Source organism: Hemicordylus capensis, chromosome 1 (genome assembly GCF_027244095.1).
Source record: "Hemicordylus capensis ecotype Gifberg chromosome 1, rHemCap1.1.pri, whole genome shotgun sequence".
NCBI classification, from domain to species: domain Eukaryota; kingdom Metazoa; phylum Chordata; class Lepidosauria; order Squamata; family Cordylidae; genus Hemicordylus; species Hemicordylus capensis.
This window is the reverse complement of record NC_069657.1, coordinates 145,429,440-145,456,706: the sequence shown is the minus strand read 5'-3', so window position 1 is coordinate 145,456,706 and position 27,267 is coordinate 145,429,440. Positions and strand designations below refer to the sequence as shown.

At 46.7% G+C, this 27,267-nt stretch overlaps 1 protein-coding gene across 2 annotated transcripts in view; it reads right to left on the bottom strand.

The window, feature by feature from the left end:
- Positions 1-27,267, bottom strand: part of GRK2 (G protein-coupled receptor kinase 2) — a 50,903-nt gene that overhangs the window by 7,950 nt on the left and 15,686 nt on the right. The window contains exons 3-17 of one of the 2 annotated variants that reach the window (XM_053286977.1): positions 26,665-26,738; positions 25,400-25,501; positions 23,201-23,275; positions 22,759-22,820; positions 22,039-22,090; positions 21,350-21,441; positions 19,320-19,419; positions 18,066-18,144; positions 17,781-17,911; positions 16,917-17,011; positions 15,894-16,001; positions 15,613-15,679; positions 5,124-5,224; positions 1,559-1,625; positions 1,338-1,433 (exon numbers count right to left, since the gene is read on the bottom strand). In XM_053286977.1, the coding sequence (XP_053142952.1) occupies positions 1,338-1,433; positions 1,559-1,625; positions 5,124-5,224; positions 15,613-15,679; positions 15,894-16,001; positions 16,917-17,011; positions 17,781-17,911; positions 18,066-18,144; positions 19,320-19,419; positions 21,350-21,441; positions 22,039-22,090; positions 22,759-22,820; positions 23,201-23,275; positions 25,400-25,501; positions 26,665-26,738 (1,301 nt within the window). The remainder of the gene's footprint in view (positions 1-1,337; positions 1,434-1,558; positions 1,626-5,123; positions 5,225-15,612; positions 15,680-15,893; positions 16,002-16,916; positions 17,012-17,780; positions 17,912-18,065; positions 18,145-19,319; positions 19,420-21,349; positions 21,442-22,038; positions 22,091-22,758; positions 22,821-23,200; positions 23,276-25,399; positions 25,502-26,664; positions 26,739-27,267) is intronic. The other variant, XM_053286978.1, reaches the window with a different exon arrangement.

Below are 27,267 nucleotides of genomic sequence, written 5' to 3'. Positions count from 1 at the left end.
CTGGCACCCACAGAACCCTGTGGTTTTCTTTGGTAGAATACAGGAGGGGTTTACCACTGCCTCCTCCCACTATTAGCCACGGTCAATTACATTTCCATGTTTTACATTTCCATGTTCAGAGGCAGTATGGCTCTGAGTACCAGTTGTCAGAGGTAACCAAGAGGCATGGCTACCTCCACCATACTCTGCTTGTGAGCTTCCTGGGGTATCTGGCTGGCTATCTCTGGAGGTACTGGCTGACATCCTGACTAGTGAAGCACATGGACCACAAGGGACTGTGGGAACATGACTGGGGCTCACACACAACAACTCCAGTCTCCCCCCTCACACACACACACTGTTGTGCAAGCAGGTGAAATGCTCCAGAAGCGCTCTGGAAGAGAGGCAACACGTTGCTGATGGGGGGAGTTGCACACAAGCCCTAGGTGTGCCTCCATAGTCCTTCATGACCCATATGCTTCATTAATCAGGAGGTCAGCCAGCATGCTGGACTAGATGGACCTTGCCTTGATGCAGAAAACAAGTTGTTATGCTCTGGGTCATTCTTTTGCCTACAGCAGGGGTTCCCAACCTTGGATTGCCAAATGATGGACTGCAGCTATGGCCAAAAGCCATGTGGCTGGGGATGATGGGAGCTGTAGTCCAAAAACGTCTGGGGAAACCAAGGCTGGGAACCCTTGGTCTACAGCAGGGATTCTCAACATGTGGGTCCCCAGATGTAATTAGACTTCAATTTCCATAATTCCCAACCAAAGGCCACTGGGTCTGGGGATTATGGGAGTTGAAGTTCAATAACATCTGGGGACCCACACGTTGAGAAACCCTGGTCTACAGTATCACTAGCCCCTAGGGAAAAAACCCAGGAATGCAGTCTTCAGTCCCAATTCTGTCACCAGTATTGCCTCCAAAGTTCCAGCCACCTTGGTCCTCCACCATTTTGTAAGGGACAGACGTCATGACATCAAGTCTGTTATTGTGGCCAAGAGGCTTGGTTCTCAACTGAGTAGATTAAATAGCAGCCAGATCAGTAGCTCCTGTGGACTGGGAATGTGTTGGGGCAGAGCAGTGGGAACTCTACAACCACCATAGTCCAGATCTGGATTGGGGCTTCATAGCTGTTTTTAATAATGGGAAGAAAATTCCCATGGATGCCAATGAGAGATTTTTTTCCTTGTTAAGTAGTACAAGGGTCCATGATCCCAAAGGAGACTGTGGCTAGGAATGCCGTGGGATTGCAGTTCCAACACAGTGAGCAGAAGAGGAAGCTAGAGCTGCCCAAAAGAGACTACTGCAAACTGGGGAGAAGAGACCGGGGTGGGGGGGCTTTCCCTGTATACCTTGATTCCTTTTGTGTCCTCTTCATCAAAGGAACCAATGTCAAAAGCATCAGCTGCATTCACCTCTCCACGAGGTGGGATCAAAGGGGGTGGGTACTGCAAAGACATAATGGGGGGAAAGTCAGTGACAAGGGACAGAAGAGAGTTGCCCTTTCAGTTTCTGCTTCCAGCTTCTATTTTTTTGGTGTTGCCTCTGCAGCTTAGCTTTTTTTCCAACTCACCTTCTGGAGGAAAACCATCTGCCAGTCCACACCCTGGAAGAAGGGACTCTCCTTTACCTCAAGGGCCCTATTGGAGAAATGGCATCAGATAATATTGAGCCCTCCTTTGACCACTGAGTTACCGGGGAGGAGATTCATGGACAGAAACACAACGAGAATGTTGTCTTTGTGTAAATCAAACTGCTGTACAATTTCCTTACTGGAAAAGCTTTGTAGTTCAAAATACATTGGGATTCAGCTTAGTGAATCCCTTTTTTCACCTTTATTCCATACATTCACTTGAGAGTGGTGTGCCCCGTTTGCTTAAAAAGTGTAGCTGGTTTCATTTTGTTGCAATAAAGGACTAAGAGAACTGTGGCAACTTAGTTTTCATTAGGCCACTACAGTTGAGCAGAAGTACAGAATGCAGTATATGTGCAATATTCAGCTTCCTGGGAATCTCAGACTTCTTCTTCTTCTTCTTCTTTTTTAGTTCAAAGCCATTAGAGCTAGGAAAATACGTTTCTAAGTGTATGGGGGTAATACCTGTGGAAATCTCAGGAATTAGAGAAGTGACTGAATAAGGTTTCCAGTGATTCAGGGACAGAGTTCCTTGCCCTTCTCTATGGACTAGCAAAACCAGAGTAAATTATGCAAGAGCATTTAAAAAACTTCTGGATAAATTGTCCAAAATAAGAGAAATTAAGCAAACTTGTTCTATTTGTGTAACACATGCAGGCCACAATATCCAGCTTCCTGAGAATCTCAGGCTTTTAAAAAGTCCCTAGCTCTAATGGCTTTGAAAATACATTTGTAAGTGTATGGGAGTAATGCCTGCTGAAATCTCAGGAATTAGAGAAGTGACTGAATAGTTTTAGTTTAGAAAAAAATATGGCTGAGGGACGATATGATAGAGGTCTATAAAATTATGCATAGTGTAGGGAGAGTGAATAGAGAGGAATGTTTCTCCCTCTTGCATAACACTAGAACCAGGGGTCATCCCATGAAACTTATTGCCAAGAAATTTAAGACTAACAAAAGGAAGCACTTTTTCACAAAATGCATAATTAATCTATGGAATTCTCTGCCACAAGATGTGGTGACAGCCACCAGTCTGGATGGCTTTAAGAAGGGGTTAGGTAAATTCATGGAGAACAAGTCTATCAATGGACACCAGTCTGAGGGCTATAGGCCACCTCCAGCCTCAGAGGCAGGGTGCCTCTAAATACCAGTTGCAGGAGAGCAACAGCAGGAAAGAAGGCATGCCCTCAGCTCTTGCCTGTGGGCTTCCCAGAGGCATCTGTTGGGCCACTGTGTGAAACAGGGTGCTGGACCAGACAGGCCTTGGGACTGATCCAGCACGGCTGTTCTTATGTTCACAACATTTGGCTGTGTTTGGAGGGGCCCTGTGGTGGCCACTGCGGCGATGCTGCTGTGGTGGCGTAAGCTGCTCACTCAGCAGCCTCGCTGGCGCCACCTTCCCGCCTCAGAACCAGTCACCAGGATGTGTGCTTGGGGCTCGGCGGGGGAGGAGCCGCTCCTTCCTCCGCTTGTGTATTCCTCCCCTGCCTCAGGCTGCCTCTGACATTTTAGGTTCCTGCCCCACAAAATAAATCACAGCTCCAGTGAAAGAGATCCCAATCCTCCTGCTGCTCTGGCCCTTTTGTCTGCCAGAAGAGTGCCGTGTTGGGCTCCCAGGAGCGCCCGAGAGTGCTGCCCGCTTTCCCAGCGCTGAACCTCAAAGCCCTTCCCAAGGTGGCATCCTGCTGGCGCCTTCCTCCAGCTTGCCCATTGGCTGGGTGTTTCCCAGAGCATGCTGCGATTGGATGGCCGAGGCATGGCCAGTGAGGAATCAAAAGTGGCCTTACATAGGAAGCTGCCGTATACTGAGTCAGACCATTGGTCTATCTAGCTCAGTATTGTCATCACAGACTGGCAGCAGCTTCTCCAAGGTTGCAGGCAGGAATTTCTCTCAGCCCGATCTTGGAGAAGCCAGGGAGGGAACTTGAAACCTTCTGCATGGAAACTTTTGAAACTTTCCCCCAGCCCTCGATGGGGAGTTGGCTTCACGTGGGGCTTCCCAGAAGCTCCTCTCGTGCACCACTCTGGAGCAGTGTCGGTGCATGCAGCTGCTGCAGCAGTTTGTTTTGATTTGGAGCAGTTGTTTTTGTTTATTTGCTGCTCTCGGGCTTCACTTTCACTCAGGAGCCACGGGTCTGCCAGTGCGCCATAGCCACGAGTTCGCAGCCAGCTGTCCCGCCAGCCGTTGCTCCTTGCCTCCCTTGCTAGAAGAGAGCCCATTTCTGCTAGCTTCCTTCTTCTGCACGCTCCTGCAGAAATAGATGCCCGTTTTGCCCAGGTTTGGTTCCCATGCCCAGGGCACCTCCACTGCCCCCCCACCAGGGATGGCCCTGCATGTGCCTCCACTGCATCCCTTCCCCAGCCGGTCCCCCAGCGATGCACAGCAGCCCCAGCCCCAGCCTGCCTGGCTGGCTAGAGAGGAGGGTCTTTTGCTCACTTGCAGCTTGCTCAGTCAATCGGTGCCTTTCCCTCCCCCCAACTTTTCTTGAGGGGGGAGGGAAGAAAGGGAATAAATGTATATGGGATTGCAGCCTTCAAAATGCATACCTGGAAGCGGGCTCATGGGGTGGGAGCAGCGAGCAGTGGCTGAGGCAGTGAGCGGCAAGCAGCCTGCTCCGCTCACTCAACAGGCTGCCCGCGCACCTGCCTGTTAAGGAGAATGTTAAGGAGGCTCCACACATGCTGATTCACCCCCAGCCCCCTAGGTACAGCCCTGCTTAGCACAAAATCTGGATTGCCCATTCACTGAATTTGATTAGTGCAGAGTACACACCTGCACTAATCTAAGCGCTGCTTAGAGGGGAAGTTTTCCTAGCAAGAGCTTGAATAGGCCAAAACCTACTACTTCGTCAGAAGCGGGAAGTGAAGAAAGAAGTTTCGTTCCTGTTGTATCTTTGTGACACATTTGGGTGGGTTCACATGACCTGCCAAGAGTTGGTAAGAAGTCTGGGGGAGGGAACGAGAAGTTTTGGCACAGGACTATATAATACGCTCCCTTCTAGTTCCATTGTTTTCTGAGAATATGAACACCTATCTATCACAGGTATGTGTTCTGCTTCCTTCAGAAAACAATAGAACTAGAAGGTGCCTGGCCAAAGGCTCCTGTTTGCCATTCTCCCAAGAACACACTGCATACAGTTCAATTTTTGGAAGAAAGGTAATATATAAATCTAGTAAATTATATATCTATATTTGTGTGTGTGTGTGTGTGCACGTGTGTGTGCATGCGTGCGCCTATGCATGTGTGTGTGTACACAATACATGAGCAAGAAATCTAGTGCAGACATATTTTAGGCTGTCCTTATGGCGGCAACGAAAGCACCTGAAAACAACACGTTTGCTCTTTCTAGATTTCTTTTTTTAGTGGAACACTAACATGTTCACAGCCTAAGGGCAAACTCAGCTCCACTCTACTTAGAAGCACTCTTTGTATAAAAGGTGGGTCACCTTAAGATCCCAGCTAGGCACTCCTCTACAGCCCATCCAGCCCCTGAAGAGCACTCACCCACGGCCCATGCAGCCCAGGCGGCGGTTGACATCTCTCTGTAGCAGCCCCTCCAGCAGAGAGCGCAGCTCAGCTGAGAAGGAGTCAGGCAGCTCCACAGACTGTAGAAATGAGAAGAGCAGGGTTAGATGAAGAGAAGTGTGGGGAGGAGTATATCTGAAAATGAGAGTGAGATGTTCTAGGACTGGTAAAAGTAGATTTCAAACTTGTGGGTTCCACTTTGTTTTTTACGAGGGCTCTGAATCCTCAACTGCAGCCATGTGCAGAACAGTGTGGTGGCAAGGGGGTGGGGGTGGGGGAGAAGAACCAGATGCAAAATGGTCCTTTGAAGGTAGAGCCAATTGCCTCCTGCAGCCCATTAGCCATAAACTGGGATGACCTGAACAGACAAGCACAAACCCACATTTGAGTTACTACAGTTTGGGGATTCTAACAGCCTAATTTGGAAGGCAAAAATAAAAAGAACTTTTTAATTGTTATTTATTTATTTATTTATTATTTATTTATTATTAAAACTTTGTTGCCATTGTTAAACAAGTGAAAGCCAGAAACCCTTGTTGATCTATATCTACCAGTAGATCCAGTAAAGTACACCTTTTGCCCACCCTTGTTTCAAGCAACTAGAGAAATGCTGTCAGGAGTGCTACATGTAAAAGTCCTTGACTTTCTGGGGACATTATTTCAACAATTCTGCCTTTGGTTGAAAGCTTGTAACCATGCAGAGTGCATTTTCTCCATAACTTGCCTCATACAGTGGAATGACATTCAAAGCTGCTTCCTCATACCCCTTACCCTATATCCCACCACCCCACCCCCATCTTCTTCAGCTTTATGTGAATACCTCTAAAAGCCTGTGTAGTGGATTACAGTCTTTGTCTCAAAGCAAGCTCACATGAGGGAAATAAATGCTGATTCATCCCTGCAGTGCTTTCTGGCAAAGGCTACTCCTAAAACTCTTCTTTATTTTTGGTAGGTTCTAAAGGCTGCCACCACCACCCCTCTCTATTACAGAGCTTGACCCTCCCTGGGCTTGGGGTGGAAATCCCAAGGAAAACTCTCTAGTTTTCTTAAAAAAAACCTTCCATGTGCAAGCCTACAAGTGGGGATAAAACTAATAGCTGCTGAGCTCCTGAGGCATGTTTTGCACCAGAGAAAAAGCCGCCTTTCAGCCTTCTCTTTCTCCTGAGTTAACAATCCACTCAGATGAGGCTTGTAAAGAAAGCAACAAAAAGAAAAAACAAGTTTTTTCAAAGGCTACAGACTGATTCCATCTGTGGCTTTCTCAGCTTTTAGTTACAGGTAAAAACACTCAGTAAGTTACAAGGATACTTCAAAAAGCATCCCAGATGAAATTGGGGTGGCACGCTTTAAAGATCAAGGTTACCCAGTTGCAAGGAACAGGTATGTAGGAAAATACAAAAGCACAATCAAAACTTACAGAGTCTTTTACAACACCCTGGCTGGATGGTCGAAGGCTAGTGTTTCTTAGTTTAGTTATATTGCAGATAAATAATACTAGACCAGCATTAGGGATATACAAAAAACCACACAAAAGAAACAGAAAGTCTTAATGCAAAATCTGACTAAACAAACTTTCCCTAGACTAAACTTCCTGAAGCCAAAGCCCTGGCTTCCTTTCACCAAAACTCTGGTTGAGGATCAAGCTTCCTGCCCTCCTGGCTTTCCAGGACTTGCAAAAACATTTCCCTGCATCCAACCTTCAAGGCCACATGTCCTCCTCTGCACTCCCAGCCAGCTTCTTCTAACAAAGAAGTCTCTTCCTCCCAACGGCTCTCTAGGTCCCACCCAACTGGTGTGCTGATTGGCAGATCTCTGGAATTCATGAGCCTGTCATTCAGGACAGGGTTCACTTCCGGTTAACTCTTTATGGGAGAGGTGGCTGATCACTATAGCCTGTCAAACAGTCAGGCAGCCGAGGCGTCACAGATCATCATGATAGACTCAGATTGTATTGCCTCACTCTCCCCCTTTCTATAAGTATTACCCAGTTCTATTGTGTGCAAGAAAAGGACTGTGGGAGGGAATGTGTACACCCTTAATAAATCTAGTACAAGACATGAGCTCTAGATGATCAGCCTGGAAGAATGAAATGCATGGCTTTGCAAGAGCAGCACCCCATTAATCAAACGCACAAACATTTACTAGAGAAATGAAGAATGAACCCACACATTCTCCATCTTGAGTAAGTCACATCCTAAAGGAAGCTTAATAGCAAATAGCCACAGCCCCCTCACCTTCAATCTGCAGGTGGGTGCTCAGCATTCTCAGGCCATGCTGCTGAAACGGTGGCCGCGGTACATAAGCCCTCTTAGACTGTGCCACCAAGCCAGGTGGTACAGGCAGGTGTCTTCCTGGCTCACAGTGGTGGGGGGAGCTAGCTTGCTTTGTGGGAGGAAGAAGTGCACCCCAGTGGGACTAGGATGTGAAAAGGAACAGCACATCCCTGTGGACTGAGGAAGGGAGGTGCCAGTGGGTGGCAGGGAGGCCCCAATGGTGGTGCTCATGGGGATGGGTAGCACTTGCCACTCCCTGTGCTCCTCGTGCCTATGCTGGAGGCAACTGTCTCATCCTGCCTCATAAAAGGACCACCCATGAAGCAACCACCTCGTTCTGTTTCAAGGCAGGGCCCACCTCTGGCAACACAGCTATAGAACTCAAGTGCACTGCAGGCCTACCAAAATCCAAGCCTGGAAATTTTCCTGAGGTAATGCAAGGCTCTTCTTCATGGACTTGAATTTGGTTGCTGGAGGGTTAATCTCTTAAGGAATTATTTGGTATCAAGAGAGAGGATTGAAAAAGATTGATCTCTCTCATAATACAAGAACTCAGGGTCACACCGTCCTATTGACTGGCAGTGGTTTCAGAACCAATAAAATGAGTAGTTAACTTCTGGAATTCACTGCTGCATGATGTGGTGATGGCCACTAGCTTGGGGCCAAACTAGAAGCAATGCTAGTCACATCACTAGCTCTGGTGTGCTTGCGTTGACTTATGTAAATAGCACAAATGCAGGTGGTGGGTTGATCCAGATTTGGACCATGGTGAGAGCAGGGTAAAAGCTCTGCTATCCAAGTCCCAATCTGAATTCCTTGTCCCTATGTGTGCTATTTACAGAAGAAAAAACAAGCATGCCAGGGCTAGCGACATTGCAAACATCGGTTCTAGTTTGGTCCTTAGATGCCTTTTTTGAAAAAGGGAGGCAACATTCCTGGAGGATCAGTTATGATAGCGGGACGGGGTGACCCTTCCGTGAGGCAAGGTGAGACATCACCTCAGGCAACAGATTACTGGGGCTCCAGCAAGGCAGTGAGATGTCCTCCTGCCCCTGCTTTCAAAAAGAGAAAGAGGGGGAAGAGGTGCATACGGGGATGGGGGCAGCGTTTGGCAGTCTGCTTCAAGTGCACAGAAGTCTTGAGGCACCACTGTAGCTAAACAGAACCTTCACATTCAGAGGCAGTATGCCTCTGGACACCAATGTTGGGGAGAAGATAGGGAAGCATATTGTCTTCATGTACTGCTTGAGGGATTCCCAGAGGCATCAGGTTGGCCATTACTGGAAATAAGATGCTGGACTTGGACTGATCCAGTAGGGTTCTTCTTAACTATTGGTGATCTAATAGTTTTAGACCTGTATTTCTACAAATATATTCATTATGAACCTTTAGGACAAGGCAGGATACCAATATCAATAAGAGAAATCACTACCTCCCTCACCCCCAGTATTTCATTTATTAGTGAAATAGTTTATATTAACACTTTTAATGTGCAGAGTGCTTCACAATCTTTACCTTTACAACAGTTCTGTGAGGCAGATTTTTCATATTCTCATATTCTATAGATAACAGAGATGACTGACTGACAGTGAGTTGTCCAATGATATCTTAGCAAGGGAATCAATCCATGGCTGAACAGGAATGTGCACCCAGGTTTCTCTGGTAGAAGCCAACCTCTCTATCTATTAGACCAGGATTGTACAACTATGGCCCTCCAGCTGTTTTTGGAATACAACTTCTATCATCCCCACAACGGCCAATAGGGATGATGTTGTAGTCCGGTAGCTCTGTCCTTTGTTGGACTATAACCCTTATCATCCCCATGGCCTTTGGCCACTGTAGCTGGGGATGATGGGAGTTGTAGTCCAATAATATCTGGGGGCCCAAGGTTGGGAACCCCTGAATTAGATCACAATGTCTCATCTAAATCAGATCCCCACTTGCAATATTTTCACAAAAGACGCTTATTTCATTTCAACACACTGCAGTGGTGCCTTGGTTTAGGGAGAGTGGATGCATCTCAAGCATCCTCTGAAGGAATGGAAGTGGTGGGGAAGAAGAGCTCTTTTGCACACCCAGAAAAGGTTTGGCCATAATGACAGAAAAGGGAAGACAATGCCTCTCAGAGCTCCTAAAAACACAGTTGATATGTGAGATGGAAAATTATTGATACTAGCTCCAAGGAAGCTGGGAGGGGCAGGAGAAAAGGCAGGACCAAATCCTTCTGACCAGTCAGACAACTCTCCTCAGCTCTGTTCACTTCAGCTTCGCTGGCTCCTTGTTCCATAACTTCAAGCCGCATCCCACCTCTGGGTGAGATGCCACATCAACTAACACAGAACAATCTTGAGAGGCCTCAGAACATGAGTTACTGTCATGGCCCTTGTTAGGACCCTAGAATTTGCATTCTGAAACTCTACAACAAACACTTACTCTGAGTGCATAAGAACAACAGCTGCAGAGCGCAGCACCATAAGAGCAGCTGTATTAGGCCACCCAAGGGTTCGCCCAACACATTAGGCTGTCTCTAATAGCAACCAATTGTCTGGTGAAACGTAAAATAGTCCAAAGTCCTCTACTCAGTTTAACTTTCTCTCAGCCTCTAGCAATTTAACAGCCTAAGCATTATGATGGCTATGCAGAGCATTCTACCCAATCATCTCAATTAAAAAGCCCTAGTCACACATTATGTTCAACGCATGTACAATCTGTGTACCGTGTGCACACATAGTTATTCACATGTTACGTACAACACATGTACAGTAGTATACATCCTGTCTGTATCATGCATTTAAGGGACCTGTACCCAGGTTCCTCTTTAAAGTGAATGCATATACAGTCATTCACACAAAAGCATGTACATGTGTACAGACACATGTATGCATATACAACAAAATGTCTGACTAGGGATAGAGTCTTGCAGCATTTTAAAGACTGTCAAATGTATTGTGGCATAAGCCTTAATTGACTAGAGCCCACTTCATCAGATGCACAAAAGTTTATCCTCAGCTGGCAGATTATATAGATGTGTACACACACACAAAAAGACAGACAGATAAAGACAGACATGTATACGGAATAAAAATTGTACTTAGTGGTGCCAAATGGCTTTTAAATGTAAGAGGTAGTTTGTGACTATCCTATGTAAAACTTAAATGTGCAAATTAAGTTTTACTTGAAATTGTCACGGACAGTACCTTTTGCATATTTATTTAACATATTTCATAGTCATTAGGCATCACTCATTTTTTTCTACACACACACACACCACCTGCAAACTGAGGATAATACTTCATGCATCTGAAGAAGTATGCTTTAGTTCATGAAAGCTTGTGCTGCAATACATTTGCTAGTCTTTAAGGTGTCATAGGATTCTTTATAGTTTTGCTGCAACAGACTTAACATGGTTACCCCTTTGAAAGTTGTTACCTAGTAACCTGTTATTCTTTCCATACAAGTGGGAGCCACAACAAATTGTTGCAGCATATTTCTAGCCTCTAAGAGGAGTGTTCTTGTTCAGGATCTTCAAGATTGACAGCCAGCCTGCAACTGGAGCCTTGTAGTGTGATCCAGGTTCTTGCAGAGGTGAGATGAGGTGGGGGATGGAAAGGAAAGGATACTTTTTTCTGTCTCATTCTGTTAATGCCTTCCGCTGCTGTGCCATAGAGGTTTGGGGTTGAGCTGAACATTGTAGTGGGTCATCCCTAAACCAGAACATTGTATTGCTACAATGTGTTTGTCGAGGTGGAGGGTCTCAGAAAGTGGGAAAGGGAAAAAGGTGTCCTTTTTCCATTCTCCCTCCTGAAACATATCTGTATAGGGGAGGAATGGAGGGGTGTTTTTTTTAAACCTCACAGCACACAACCCTGTCAGCTATAATCCCACACCCGCTTTATGGTCTTTATTTATTTATTGTTCTATACCACCTTTCATAAAACTCATCCAAAGGTGGTTTCCAAAATTAAAATACAATAAAACTCAATTAATATCACATTAATACATTAAAATCAATTAAAACAATAAAAACCATAAAAACACCAAAAAGCAACAGCCAGCAACAGAGCGAAGAAACTTTTCAACCCTTAAGGGGCAAAAGCCTGAATTAAATACAAAGAACTGTAGTTGTTATTCTTTTAGAATAAAGAACCCACAAATGTCAAAGACACAGATGTCAAAACATTCATTGGGAGAGCAGTTCAGAGCTTAGGGGCAACAACAGAGAAGGCCCTGTCCCACATGCATGTCAGTTTAGCCTCTCTCAATGTCAGCACACGGAGCAAAGCACTTACTAAAATAAGTTACTAAAGGCTTGAGCAGGCCAATTCCTTCTCTCCCTCATCCTCCATTTTCCTTTTCAGACTCATAACTTCAACGTTACAGGCCTCAACGTTAAAGGCTCACACAGCCTGTCCAGTTTCTGATTCTTTTAAAACCCTTTTTTCCCCCTTCCCAAGGGGCAAAAGTGAGAGCTGTCCACAAATAACAATGGAGAAATCCAGAACTGTAGCATAGCTATGAATGGCTAGCAGCAATGCAAGTCCGTCAAATAAAATATTTATTATTTATTTATCTATCAAATTTGTAGACTGCCCCAAACCCCCATCTCTGGGCAGTTTACAACTTAAAGCAAATTAAGACAAAAATAAAAACCTTAAAACAATTTAAAACCACAGTTTTTTTGTGGTACAGCCCTCTGTGAGGACTCTGTCTTTCAGCCACTGGAGTCAAGAGCTAGGCTTTCAGGAGCTGCATGGTACCTTTTTGTTTACTCTCAAAGTTATATTTAATTTATTTATATATTTACTTATTATATTTGTGCAACACTCCAAACCTCCGTCTCTGGGCAGTTTACAGCAACATAAAACAAATTAAAACCTTAAAACAATTTAAAACCACAGTCAAGTTAAAAAGCTTGGGTGAAAAAGGACTTTAAGGACTTTAAAAAAGTCATCAGAGATGGGGAGGCTCTTATTTCATCACAGAACGCATTCCAGAGTCTCGGGGCAGCAACAGAGAATGCCTGTCCCTGTGCAACCACCAGACGAGCTGGTGGCAATTGCAGATGAACCTCTCCGGATGATCTCAATGAGCACTGGGGCTCATGGCGAAGAAGACGTTCTCTTAAATACCCAGGGCCCAAGCTGTTTAGGGCTTTATAGATAGCAGCAAAGATAGGAGTTCTGCCTCTTTAAACAATGAGATGAGTTATACCACTTTCTTTTCTCAATGCCCTCAGCATTCCATAAAGCCTCAGAAGCTGAGAAGGCTGATTTTTATTTTTAAATTTACAAACGATATATTTCTGCGTACATGTAGGGAGTCTCCCCCCACTGCTGAGTATGTAAAAATCACTACCTTGTTTTCGGAGTGCCCCCCTCAAGTATGTAGAAACCATTACTTTACTTTGGGAGTAGCCCAAGTGACCACCTGAGTTTGCTGTGGTTATACTGTATATCATTACATTAATTTATTCTAGCAGTACACTGAATGACAAATATTTCATATTCACCCCGCCATCTACTCACTGTGCACGAATTACATCTCTTCTAACTTGTCTCTTTTCTAGATAGAAAAGTAGCAATCCTTCTTAACCTCAAATTTTTATGGAATGTGTCTCAGTGCCAGTGATCATTTTTATTCTCCTTTCCTGGAGCTTTCCCAGGCCTACCAGACCCTTTCTTAGAAAGTGTGATCAGAACTGTACAAAACTGCCAGCTGCTCAACACAAGGAGCAGTTCAGCTTCAATGTGCAAATACAGAGGCAAGCATCTAAAGCAGTTCTGCTCAATTTAGCCCCCCAGCTGTTTTTGTACTACAATTCCCATAATCCCAAGTGGTCAATAGCCAGGGATTATGGGAGTTGTAGGCCAACATACTTACCTACGTATGCTTTTGTTTTAAATTTTTAATCAGATTTGTTTAATATTTTTCACTTAATATTTTAATTGTGTCTTTTTTACCATCTTGTTTTTAAATTTTGCTGTAAACCGCCCTGGAATTGTCTTAATGAAAGGCGGTATATAAATTTAACAATAAACAAACAAACAAACAAACATCTGCAGATACGAAGTTGAGCAGGCCTGATCTAAAGTGAAAAGTCCAATCTAAAAACAAGGTACACAGATACAGATCCCTGAACAGAACAAATACACTGAGAGAGACAGTGAGGTTTTTTACCCAGCAGCGAAGTTTCCAAACTATACATGGTTTTATGTACTAGAATTCATGACAACAGAGGGGATATTGCAACCCAGAAATCAAAAGCACTGTCCCACTAGAGCAGCACTGCCACTCATCCCCTTGGCAGTGCTTTGGTTCTTCCAGCAGCAGCGAGGAATAAGGCAGAACAGCAATTTCCCTCTTTGCTGCTGCAAAAGGAATTCCTGTGCTACTGGAGGATGACTAGCCAGGCAGGTGGTGGTGCTGAAGAAGGCTGGAATGACTCTTTCCAGTTTGTCAGAATCATTAGCTGCCACAGTCAAACAGAGACTTCTGTCCACATGGAGAGCAGGGAGGGACCATGGTACAGTGGTAAAGCTCATGCTTTGCATGCAGAACCACCCAGGTTCAATCCCTGGCATATCCAGGGTAGGGCTGAGAAGTACCCATCTGAAACCCTGGTCATTGTTGACCATACTGAGCATCATGGACTAATGGTCTGCCTCTGGATAAGCCAGCTGGATATGCTTAGGGTTTATGTAGGCCTCTTGTGTAAACAGAGACTCCTAAATACAAAGGGTATCAAACTAGCAATAATCTTCCCTGACACACATCAATAAGCCACAAGGAGAAATATTCTTGTTTTATGAGCAGGGAGCACAAAGAATAGAAATAATCACCTGCCAAACAAGAGTTTATGACTGCATCCCCAGTGGGGCACTTCCATCTTAGGATGCTCAATGGCCTGACCACCTTGGCAAGACTTGTACAGCTTGTCCTGCCAGCTAGTTATCATGGAGCACTGAACTGCATCTGCTTACTGTTTCCACAAGCTCTCTAAGGAAGGGAATTTCTTTGTTATTGTCTGCAGAGTGCCAAAAATAGAAGCCCCGTGATCTACTGAGGCTTAGGGCAATACTGTAAAATCACAACTCATCAGGCCAGTTGTGGGAAACATTATTCTGTGTATCATTTTCTCACAGACGCACAAACATGCTGCACCATCCATCCAACCAAGTAACAGAGGGCATGGAAACTAACAGAACTAGGGCTGATCCAGAATGTCAGGATATTTGATTTGGAAGTTGAATTATGGGGATTTGGTGGGGGAGAACCTTGTGTCAAAATGCTCAGATGACATAACCAAAATTCTGTGGTAGGGAGGGATTGTTAAAGCAAGTACTTTGAAAAATGTTCCAAGTCCACAAGAAGCTGTCAAGGAGGTATTTACTGTAGCCACATGGAAACCCAGTTATTAACACTGTGAGGTAAGAAAAGACTCATCCAGATGAGGACTGGTTGGAGGCATTGGAGTGACCTAAAGTTCTTCTGGAGACTCACAGGAATTACAGGGCAAGATTCAATGCTAGGGAGCAGAAGCCGTTTGCTGTCCCTCGTCACTCCAGGCGAGTCTCAAAACACCGCCTCACCACCCTCACTGGCCCCACCCTCTGGGTTAGCTGATGCTGACAAAACTCTATCCTCTCCTCACTGGAGATGCCCTCCAGGTCAGAGACTGGCGCTGCTGCCACTGCTGCTCTTTCCCCCTTCACCTTCCACGGGCACCCTTCACCTGGCATACACCCTTTGCCATCTCCTGTGTCTTGCTGCTGTGCACTTTCACCAGCACTAAAAGCGGGCAAGCTTGGCACCGGAAGGGAAAGTGGGGGCAGCAAGACGCAGGGCCAGCAAAAATGCACATGCCCAGGAAGTGAGGGAGAAGAGCAGTGACATCAGTACTGATCAGACCCAGAGGGAGGGGCCAGAGAAGAGGGGGCAGGCCAAGGAGGGGAACAAGGGGGTGGACCAAGGTAGGGAACACAGGGGCGGCAGTGAAGGTGAGGCTGGGGCGGCGGTGGCAGCATGTAGATGAATGCTGGCTGCAGCAGGGGACATCCCATGCACTCGCCACCCCATGGCACACTCACCACCTGAGGCTGCTGCCTCACCTTGTGTCATTTGGGAGCTGCTCCTGCTAGAGAGATTTAGGGCTAAGGCTGATTCCTCAATGAGCTCGACAGACAATAGAGGCTTACCATAGTGAGTGTCATACGGTCAATCTCATGTTTGTCCTTAGTCTTGTGCTGCCGAAAGGGGCTATGCCTGTGAGAAGAGGAAGGGAAGTGTCAAAGCAGATTCCTTCAGTCTTACACACTGGCCATAAAATGGCCTTTCCCGCTGCCATGCTCTCATCCTAGTTCAGCAGCACCCAACTCTCGAGTGCAGCAACCGCTTCGATTCCAGCTCCCCCTGCCAGCTATGCCTCTCACTCACCACCCCTCTCCACCTCAACCTCCCCCTGGTTCTACTCACTTACCCCCTCAGTAGTTTGAAGAGCATGCAGCCTAGAGAGAACCAGTCCGCGCTGCTATCGTAGGCTACGCCCTTCTGCAGCACCTCTGGCGCCATGTACCCGTGTGTGCCACTGTAGGTGTGGAATAAACTAGGAGTTAGGGAGACCACAGCATCTGCAGGCTTTGAGGCTGTGAGCAGGATGTGCCAATGAAAAACAGAGTCGTTTTTTATTAATATACAGGGATGCTCTGGCAACTCAGTCCTAAGTTTAAAAAAACCATCAGTATGGGAGGGAATTCCACTTGTGTCTGTGATAACATGTGTGGCTTGTAAGTAGAGGTAGGTACTCACTGCTTCTCACATTACAGTTTTAAATATAGTTATGACCAATGTCCCCTGTAACAGGGATTCTCAGTGTTGTTTACTACAACTCCCATCATTCCCAGCTGCAATGGCCTTTGGTGATTCTGGGAGTTGTAGTCAACACATCTGGGAATCCTTGTTACAGGGAACACTGGTTATGACCTCTAGGTACTCTCTCCTCATGAGAATCCAAACTGAAGTGGTTTCAATTGAATATCCTGTAAGGGGCCATATTCCTGGCAGCACCAGTGTCTCCCAACAGGGGCCACTCACCAGAGCTAGTGATCACACCCTGTTTGGCATAAACACAAGTACTGTGCAGATGTTCATTTCTATACAGGGCAGGGACTGGGATCACTAAATACCATTTGCACAGGGGCCTACACATAGACTGCCCAATGGGTGGGGGCATTTGGTATGTTTTGAATTGTGGGGTACAAATCACATGCTTCAAGCTCCATGTGCTGCTTTACATGCAGAGGGGTTCTGCAGGCCCCAATGCAAACATGTCAACTACCAGAGCAGCTTCTGGCAGCTCATATTGCTTCTGATGGTACTGGGAGAAAAAGACAGGCTTCCCATATTCTTCAAGTCCCACAACTCTCAATCCCACCAGAAGGGCAGTTCTGTGGTGAAGGGCAGAACTGCTGGCTAAAGAATAGATCCCTTGCTGGATACTCACACACTGGCGTGAGGCTTCTTCTTGGAGAAATCACAGGCAAGCCCCAAATCTGAGATGCGGACATGGCCAAACTCATCTAGCAAGATGTTGGCTGGCTGTAGGGAAAGAAGGGGCAACGGACACATGCTGTGAGGAGAGCAGGATAAAGGGAGAAGACAAGGAGAAGAGAGCGTGGGAGCACAGCCGACCGCATCCCTCCTTTATCAGACTGTGGTCTGGGCATCTGTAGCAGTACTGTGAAGGACTGGCAAACAAGGGTAGGCCTCTGCTGAGAAACTGAGCCGCTTCTGAATTATGAGTTCAGCTCCTGCAGTGGGTAGACTTAGTTTTGAAGAAGGATGTATTGAGGTCATGATATACAAAATAAGGCACAAAGCATGATCCCTTCCCACCTGACATCAAGCGGCAACAGTGATTCACTTAGTGGGTGTCAAGTTGTTTAATAATCCGCAGTACCAAATCCCACTGTGCTTTGAGCAAAAGCGCCCTCCATCAGGCAAGAAGAGGAACAAGTTCCACTTCCTCAGCAAAACAGTCTGTGTCTGCATCTTCAAACTACTGTTTCCTGAAGAAGTAGACAGCAAAACTTGGATTTCAGTAACCCACAATGAAGACCGTTGTTCTTGTTGCTCAACAAGAAGTCATGGCACACCACATAATGTTGGCTTCTAAGAAGAAGGGAGTGGCACAGTTCTGGATCAAGGCTCTCACACTGAAGTCAGAGTACACTGTCACACACCCTTGAATCTGAAGGTAGGAGTGGGGCATCTTGACTCCCTTTGTGGAAAGGGAGGCCTGCGATAGCGTGAGTGGCTCCACAGGGGCATGATGCGGCTGCTGGGGTGGACTGAAAGGGATGCTTACCTTGAGGTCACGGTACACCACAAAGCGGTTGTGCATGTGCTCCAGCCCCAGGATGATCTCTGCTGCATAGAAACGCATCTCAGTCTCGGAGAAGACCCCATGCTGGCTGAGGTGGTAATGTAGGTCACCCCCTGCAGGAAGGAGGGCAGAGAGCCATGTGATGCATACTGGCTGGACATTAGTAGAGGCAAGGGGCAGAAGGGCAGGGTTCTGCAGCAATGGGAGGATCACTTAGAGAAGAGGAGGAGGAGGAAGGGCTCCGACAGACAGGGTTCTTGCTCTCACCATTCATGAGGTCCAGGATGAAGCTGAGCTTGTCAGGTGTTTGGAAGGCATATGACATGCACACGATGAAGGGGCAATCCTGGCAGAGACACGAGGAACAAAGTCACAACAGAAAAAGGGAGGGGGGGACCCACGAACCACCAAGTATGCACGTGAATTCCCATTGCAGGGCTGTACAACTTCAGACCTCCTGCAGTTGGTGAACTACAACTCCTGTCATCCCTGACTATTGGCCACTGTGGCTGGGGATGATGGGAGTTGTAGTCCAACAACAGCTAGAGGGCCCAAGTTGTACAACCCTGTCCTATTGTGTGTTGTGTGCATCCTGCTGATCACATACCAGTTCCACATGCTTTCCTGCATCCTTGCTGAACATTCCATTGCTGAACATTCCATACCCTCCTTCTGCACTCTAGGAGCCATTCCTTCCACATGCTTGCTTCCTATCACATTCACATTCACCTTCTCTCTCTCTCTGTGTCACACACACACACACACACACACACACACACACACACACACACACACACACACACACACACACACAGTGTAACTATGTGAGATTGGGTTGGGCAACCTATCATTCAGTCTCTTGCGTCACACACTCCTGCTGCTTTTGTTTGCTGCCTCTTCCTTTAACCCCTCATTCCCATTCCACATTATTTGAAATATGCTTTGCACCGACTCCTACACAGCCATCATACAACCTTCTTACTTCACATCATGCACTAGCATCACACACACACACACACACACACACACACACACACACACACACACCCTAGTCACAAAAAGCTGCCGTGGCTTCCAGCCCCTTTTTGCGCATCTTGCATGCCTAGCCAGCTCTCTCGCCCTCTTTCTTCTGGGTACTCCACACCTCATGCCCTCTTCCTGCCATCACTCGCATTGCACTGCCTCTCCTCCTCTTCCATGTGCATGAGACTCACTGCACTGCCTACACATCCCAACCCTGCTGCTAGATTACTGCAGGCATCACACTCCCAGCCACATGCTCAAGACTGCCTCCTGCCCACATTCATCCTGATTACTGGCCAGCATGCTCATCAGACTACCTGCTATGTCTGCACTGGCACATCATCACTTTGGCTGCAAGCATGTGGCATGACCCCAAGCACTCCCCTCTGTCTACTTGCCCAAACCCCTCCCACTAGCAAGATGCTCTCCTAGGCAGACGCAGGGCTTGCGTATCCCCCATCCCTGCTTCTTGCTGCCGTTTATGATAGCCAGGCTCACCCCAGTGCTGACAAGTGACAGCATGATGCGCTCGTTCAGGGCCAGGGTCTCTCCCTGCTTCATTTTAATTCGCTTCTTATCCAGACATTTCATGGCATACCTGCAAGGAAAAGAAGAGGCGTCAAGCCTGCCATTATATGCTTGCCAAGTGTGTTTGGTGATGTTGCTAACCAAGGAATAAGCCCCGCTGATACCCCTCCAAGCATAACAGTAGGAGTGCCTCTCCAGGGAACCCCATACAAATCTCCTTCCATCTGGCACTTTCTGAACAACCCTCTCCTCCCATGCCATCAGAATCCTGAGCTTCCTGATATTACCAGACAAAATCCCCCCCCAGCCCTTCTACCTTGATCAAGGAGGAGATTCTTCCCAGATGCCCTTGCTATGTTTTGCAATGATATGTTTTCTCATCGTATTATGTACCTAGCAACCCAGAATAAAAATTGCCCAGCTTGCCAATGACTGGATTAAACCACTTTCTCCTATTTGACCAATTCTCTTGCTAGTTAGGACTCAGCATATGAAACAGAGGGCAAAACTGCTAGAGTTTCACCCTGCATTATATTTGGCCTGGCATAACAATAGCTGGAATGAAAAGATTTGGGGACAAGTTGATGGTGGGGTTTTTCCAAGGCAGAAACAAAGAACCACACTGCCAGCCCCACAGAGGAGCAGTTGGCAGGGGGTGGGTGGGATGCAGGTGTTTTAAAGAAACCTGGGGTTAGGAATAGGTGGCACCTTTACCTTCAGGGGGTATTCAGCTCCCTTTCTGGGATGACACTCGAAAATGTAACTACTGGAGGACACCCAGACTAAGGAACTGCTGCTGCACAGAAGCTGTGCATATACACTACTGGGGAGGGGTGATGCTCCTTAATCTCCCTTCTCTATGAAGCTGACTGTAACTCCCAAAAATATGCCCCTAAGGGTCATGCAGCCTTCGGGGACATATTTTTGGGAGTCACAGTCAGCTTCAGAGGAGAGGCGATACTGATGGAAATTACCCCTCCCCACTAGGACCAGTGCAGTGCTAGTCAGACAGGTTATTCTAGAGGTCGGCCACTGTATCTTTAGTCTAAGGATCATGATGTATCTTCAGGCACACTGAGGTTTTGTTTTGCATTGAGCTGCTCCATTAGCCTATCAAATTCTCTTCCCTAACCTCAAACAAACATCTTTTTGGTTTATTACAACAGGACACAAAGTATTGTGTGGCTACTGAGCAGGAAACTGAGGCAATCTCTGAGATACTGATACTACAAAGGCAGCCATCCCCCCCCCCTCCGCTCTTTGGAGGATTCTGGATTTGGGGTACAAAACCCTGCTCTGAATCCCCAGGAAATACAGGTAAGCTGGAGAAAGCCTTTGAGAAGCTTGCTTACAGTCTGAAACCACTGGGGACAGAAGGCTGAGAGCAAATGGAAGCTCACTTGTGCCAATTTTGGGGAGCAGCAGAACTGACCAGAAGTTGGGGTATCAGAAGGTGAGGCCACAGTTGTTTATTACCATAACAGCTGCTAGAAATCACAAAGGGGACACCATGGATCATATCCTTTTTCATTTCTATAACACTCTGGAGTGTGTCATTGTCTTATTTATTTTCTTTGCAATCTTGGAGGTCAGGGGCTCCCAACCTTGGGACCACAGATGTTGTTGGATCACTCTCTATTATCCCAATCACAATGAGCCATAGTGGCTGGGGATGATGGAAATTGTAGTCCAACAACATCTGTGGACCCAAGGTTGGGAACCTCTGCTGTAAACTAAAGGTAGGCTGAGACAATGAATTGCCCAGATCACCCAGAAATCTCTCTCAAACCTTCTCTCTTCCTGCTTATATGCGGGCATATGATGACCCTTCTGGCACAGGAGTAATTACTAGACTGCCAGGGAGTCCCCTCTGTTGGCATGTGCCCGCTAGCACATTGTGAGGAAGACCTTCCTGGCAATGAAACTGTTCACATACTAGAATTTGTGCTTGAGGAATTCTCATAACAATCTGATACCCACATAGCAACCCCACAAATTACATTTTGCCTGTGTCTGCTTTCCGGCAGCCATAGACTTCGCCAAAGCCACCACGCCCAATGATCCGATGGACGCTGAAGTCATTCATGGTCAACTGGGTCCACCGAACAGGACACAATGAGGGGAAAAACAGAAAGAAAGAGGAAACAAGAGTGAGACAAGGACGTTAATATGTTGTGGTACCATTTTGCACCTCATTATATCATGGAAGCAATACAACATATTCTCAACCTTTCAGGGATCCAGGCCTACTGTTCCTAGATCTGTGTGGTCTTCCATATGCTTCTTGCCCCCCGCCCCCATCCCCAGTCACAGTTGTTAGGAGCTTCTCTCAATGTCTGATTTTAGACTCAAGGTTTTCTGATTTCATGAGTGGGCTGAAAAGACTTGCTCTAAGATCCTGGGCACCAGACTGGGTTCACTTCTCAAGCTCTCACACGGATATGGAACCTTCACATCTCCCATCTAATTTGCCAAATGAAGGCAATCATCCTTATCCTTCCTTGTGCCTACAAAGATGGTGCGCTTTCTAAACCAGGAGCTTTCTTACTTTATTACCAATGTTATGAGGTATCCTATACACTCTGCCATACTAAGATGCCACCAGGAGGTCTATGCTTAGTGCCTTTTCACAGCTCTTTCCTTATCATAACAACTTTCAGGAATGCCCTCCCACCCTCAGGACACTCACATGGATATTCAGCTCCACATTCTTCCACTGGCAAAAGCGTGTGAACTTGTCACTATAACAAAGCAGGAGGAGGGAAAATGAGAAAAGGGGACACAGGCACACTTGCTTTCCCAAATGAGCACAACATTCCTCTAACAAGCCGTTCCTAGCCCCTTCGCTCAAACTGAAGTCCAATAACTCCTAGCACAGAAACAGCTTCAACTCAACATTCTTGACATGAAAGTCTGTGTGTGCTGGAAGGAAGGATTCAGAGAACCTATACAGAGTCAGCTTTTCTGCCAGTCTTGCAAGCCAATTCTAGGCATGTTTACCCAGAAATGGATCCCACTGAGTTCAGCAGGGCTTAGTCTTAGGTAAGTGCATAAAGCTTTGCTGTCTTGCAGCTCAGAATATGCATATTCACTTAGAAGTGAATCCCACTGTGTTCAATGGGCTCACTCCGAAGCAAACTCTCAGCCTTAAAAGGTGGTGTCCCATCTTTCCGCCTTAAGAGAAATTTCCTATTTCCAACCACTCTGAGTGGTTGCAAATAGCTAACACGTATCTCCAGCTTACTCTTAGATTCATTTGATTCTTAAACTCATTAACCTTTCCCCACTCTCCCATTATTCTCCTCAGAAGAACCCATTAAGCATTATTTAGGCACATCCTCTGTCAGGGAGTTCCCATCAAGCCACAGACACGTTCCCACATAGAGAGCCTAAACTCCTCAGCATTTACCTCTCAATGAATCTCTGGAAGATAGTCCCACGAAGGCGCTGGCAGATCTCTTCAATGTATGGCTGGCAAGGAGCAGGCAGACAGGGATAAGTACCATGAATCAGCTATGTTAACCCTTCCACCCACCTGGAAAATCTTTGCAGCTTCCAGAGATGTTTATACCCAAAGCCCTGGCACAGAGGTTATGTGAGCAGTAATTAGGAAAGATGGATTCAACTGTGACCTAGAGTGGTAGGAAAGAGTCCCCCCTGCCCACACATCACTATGGACCATTGATACAGATTGAGAAGAACCAGCTGCAGTGAACCATGGTTTACATTGTTTAGGACTACCTGGTGGCAAGTCCCAGGAATGCTGGTCTACTCAGGCCTGGGGCAAGCGGAATTCTGGACTGGTTACGCCCAACATTCTAGTCTAGGCTTTTCTATGGAGAGAGATTTACCTGGAAGAGGTCTGGTGGCACTTGCTTCTTGCTGAGGCGGCTCTGCACATACTCTGTGGCGGTCTTGGAGAACGGCTGTAACGGGACATAGAAGCTATTGAGCCTGGCTGGACAGCTGCCCAGAGTCTTATTCTACTGAAGATACAGTGTCAGGTTGGGCTGACACCTTGGTGTGGGGAGGGGCTTCCAGCTCCAGTGTTGCTGCAGTGGAAGTGTGGCAAGGGGACGGATACAAGAGCCAGTCCTCACACAGAAGAAATCCAGGTGCAGGGAAATCAAGAGAACCAGGGTGCAAAGTTTAGAGTTTGGCTTAAAGCTGAGAGAACAGGAATGGGGCTCATAGTAGGCAAATATTGGCATACAAAGGACCAGGCACTAACACAAAACGCTGGCACTTCTGGGCTTAGCAGCTACTTCTCACCTACCCTCCTTGGCTCCTGGCTGCTTAGGTCAATTTCATGCTCCCACAGATAGACTGAAGGCCACTTCCCTGCTATGTTGCCAGGCTCATATTAGGGATGTGCACAAACCGGTCTCCACCGCTTTTCCTTAGGGAAGTGCCGAACCAGCTTGGGCACCCACAGCCAAATCGGTTAGGAGGGTTGGGGAGCGGTTCCCTGGAAAGGCAGGTCCTTACCTGCTCCTGCACCACCCCACCGCTTTTCTGGGCACAGTGCTGCTCTACAAAAGGCCATGCACACCTGCAGTGCTACTTCCTGCAGCCTGTGCATGGCGCTGGTATGTGCAGCGACCATTTGCGTGGTCAGCAACACTATGAACATGGTCAGCAACACCATCAGCACATGGCCGCCACTGTGTGCAGGCTGCAGGGAGCAGCACCGCATTCCTGCACGGCCGTTTTTAGAGCAAGCACGTGCCCAGAAAAGTGGTGGGGCGTAACAGATAAGGACCTGCTTTTTAAGGGAACTGGTGTCCCCCCCCCCCGCCCCGCTCACAGCTGCCCAAGCCCGTTTGGGCTCACATTCCTAGCTCACATCTTGTCTCTGCATCTGTCACTGAACCTCTACTAGTCCCAGGCCCTGGCACTCTTCTTCCGACCATCAATCTATGCTTAATCTTCAATCTCTGAAGATTTAGTCTGCTACTGCGATCTTCCCTCTAGGATTCCATTAACCTTTCCTTTACTCTCTTGATCTCTGAACTAGAAATCTCTACCCTAAAGGACAAACCATATGTTGCATTCAGAACAAACTTGGGCCTGGTGTGCTTAGCCTTTCTGTGCTAATTAGCAGTTGGGGGCGAGTGCAATCTGGGTTGAGACTGGAGGTAAAGGGTTAAAGCCACCTCCCCACTGCCACAGCCCCAATCTGGATCCCACCCAGCCCACCATGGCTGGTGTTCACCAAAAAGTTAGCTGTGCCGTTCCTTATGGCACATTTAACGTTAACATATATTTTAGCCTTTGTAAGAGAAGGAAAGCACCTTCTACCTGCTGCAGCAGTGAAAATTCTTGGGGATGGGATGGTAGTTTAGTGGCAGAGTTAGTATTTTGTTGAAGAATTGTCCCAGGTTCAATCTCTGGCATCTCCAGGTAGGAAAGACCTCGATTTGGAACCTTGGAGAACAGCTGCCGGTCAGAGTAGACCAGGGCTGCCTAGCTTCAACCCTCCTGCAGATGTTGGGCCAGAACTCCCATAATCCCTAACTACTGGCCACTGTGGCTGGGGATGATGAGTGTTGTAGTCCAAAAACAGTTTTGCAACCGTGGTTTAGAGAATACTGAACTAGATGGACGAGTGGGCTGACTTGGTACAAGGCAGCCTCATATGTAACACGGAGTTCCATCAGGAGCTGTCTGGGGTGGCTAGCTACAACTGCCCAATGGTAAGGTCAGGCTTGAACAGGAGAGGAGATCTTAGCCCTATTCAAATATTATCTTCTACACTTGTACAGCAAGTGTATAGTGTCCACAGGTACAGATATCCACACATTATGTTGAACACAAGCACAGCAATATGCTTCCTGTACCATGCATTTGAGGGGCCTATATCCAGGTTCACATTTACAGTGAATGCAAATACAGTCATTCACACAAAGATTTGTACGAGTACACAGACATCTGTACACTCGCTTCACATAATGTCTGAATAGGGCTCTTGTTCAAGGTGACTATGAAGTTCCCTTTCTGCTACTTGCCATGGAGCTTTTCACAGGGCAGGAAGTATTTGGGGCACTCACATGAGAGCAGGACAACAGTTCCTTCATGATGTACATGTCAAAGATCTGGCGGCTCTTAATAGCTCGATCTTCCTCGGAGTCCAACTTTTCATACTTTTTGATCTGGAGAGAATTGGTGAGGTCACATCAGAGGTGCAAGACAATAAGTTCCATCAATAAACTCCTCCCCCTAACTTTCTCTATAAAACTCAATGATTGGGTTCTGGCAGCAGGGAGCCATCCACAGAGACTGCATATCCAGTGTTCTCCATCCAAAGAGCTCAAAGGCTTTGCTTGGAGTAAGTTCTTCAAAACCTGTTTGGTTTGCAGGATTTTGGGGAGGTGGAGATTCCAGCAGAGACTGCCTGATGGTAACAGTAGTGGCTAATGATGGAGGGCTATGCATTTGCAAAGTAAAAGGGACAGGGACTGGGGCTATGCAAAGAACAGAAGAACTCCACAGCACACTGAAACTCCACAGCAAACTTCATTTCTTCCTCTGCTTTAAATCCAGTATTTTAGTCATTTCCAAGTTTTTCTCCAATAAACCTCCATTCTCCAAAAGGGAAGAATTCCAGGATTTTTATTACATTCTGCCCTAAATAGAAAGCCAGCATGCTGTACTGGTTAGTGTTGGACTAGGACTGGAAAGATCCAAGTTCAAATCCCCATTCAGCCATGAAACTTACCAGATGACTTTGGGCCAGTCAATTATCTTGCAGCCTAACCTACCTCACAGGGTTGTTGTGAGGACAGACGTATGCCATGTATACTGCTCTAGGCTTATCAGATAAAGAGCAGGATATAAATATAAATATAAATCAATCAATAAAAATAGTGCCGCCAAGGCACAATTCAGAGATTCCCCCTGTACCTTTACATTCCCAACTGCATCAAGAGATGAGGCACATGTGGCTTCTCTCCGTCCTCCATCTTCTTTTGTCTCACCCCCTCTTCTGTCTCCTAGGCTGAGACAGACTCCAGCTATGCTGCTCAGCAAGGGGTGGGTGTGACAAAAAGGATAGCAGGGAAAGGGACAGCAGAAGCCACAGTTGCTTCATTTCCCAATCGTGCCGATAATCTAAAAGTACAAGGGTCCTTTAAAGGTTCAAGGGGAACCTCTGGGTTGTGGTCTAGCAACCCTAGTTCTAAAAGCCGGATTCCATATTATGCAGCACATCCTATTTTTATCCTTTCTGGAACTGGCCTCTTCCCCTTTAGGAAAGACTCCCAAAGGTCATCTCTGCAAACCAGTCTGGAACCCTACCCCACCACCAGGGCCTCACCTCTTCATAGAACTCCACCAGTGGTTTGGCCTCCTCCACCTGATTCAAGCAGAAGTCTCGAAACAGCAGGAATCCTAAGAAATGCATACAATTGTCAGAAGCAGAGACTCCTGCCTGCAACTTTGGAGAAGCCGCTGCTAGTCTGTGTAGATAATACTGAGCTAGATAGACCAATGGTCTGACTCTATACATGGCAGCTTCCTATGTTCCTATGTAACCTGCACCCCTAGAAGGCAAAAGGCCCCTATCTATTTCTTATTTCCCTTAAAACCTGCAGGGCAAACTTTCCTTACAGTGGGCCAGCCTGGATGATATGTCAGCCAGCCCAGTCAAATGCGAGGAGTAGGCAAGCAGTATTTGATCCGTGCATGTAGGGATGGGCCAAACAAATGTTCCTTCCCTTGCTTGATTTGTCTGGCTGCACACTGGATTCAGGGGAGACATGTACATCCACAGTCCTCCATGTGTCTGAGAGGGCTGGTGAATGTATCGTCCAAACTGATCTACAGAGCATCATGCTGGAAATCTCTAAACGGGAGTGTTGTTGCCAGCTTAAGAACACAAGGCTTGCTCTGCTGGACAAGACTAAGGTCATTCTAGTGA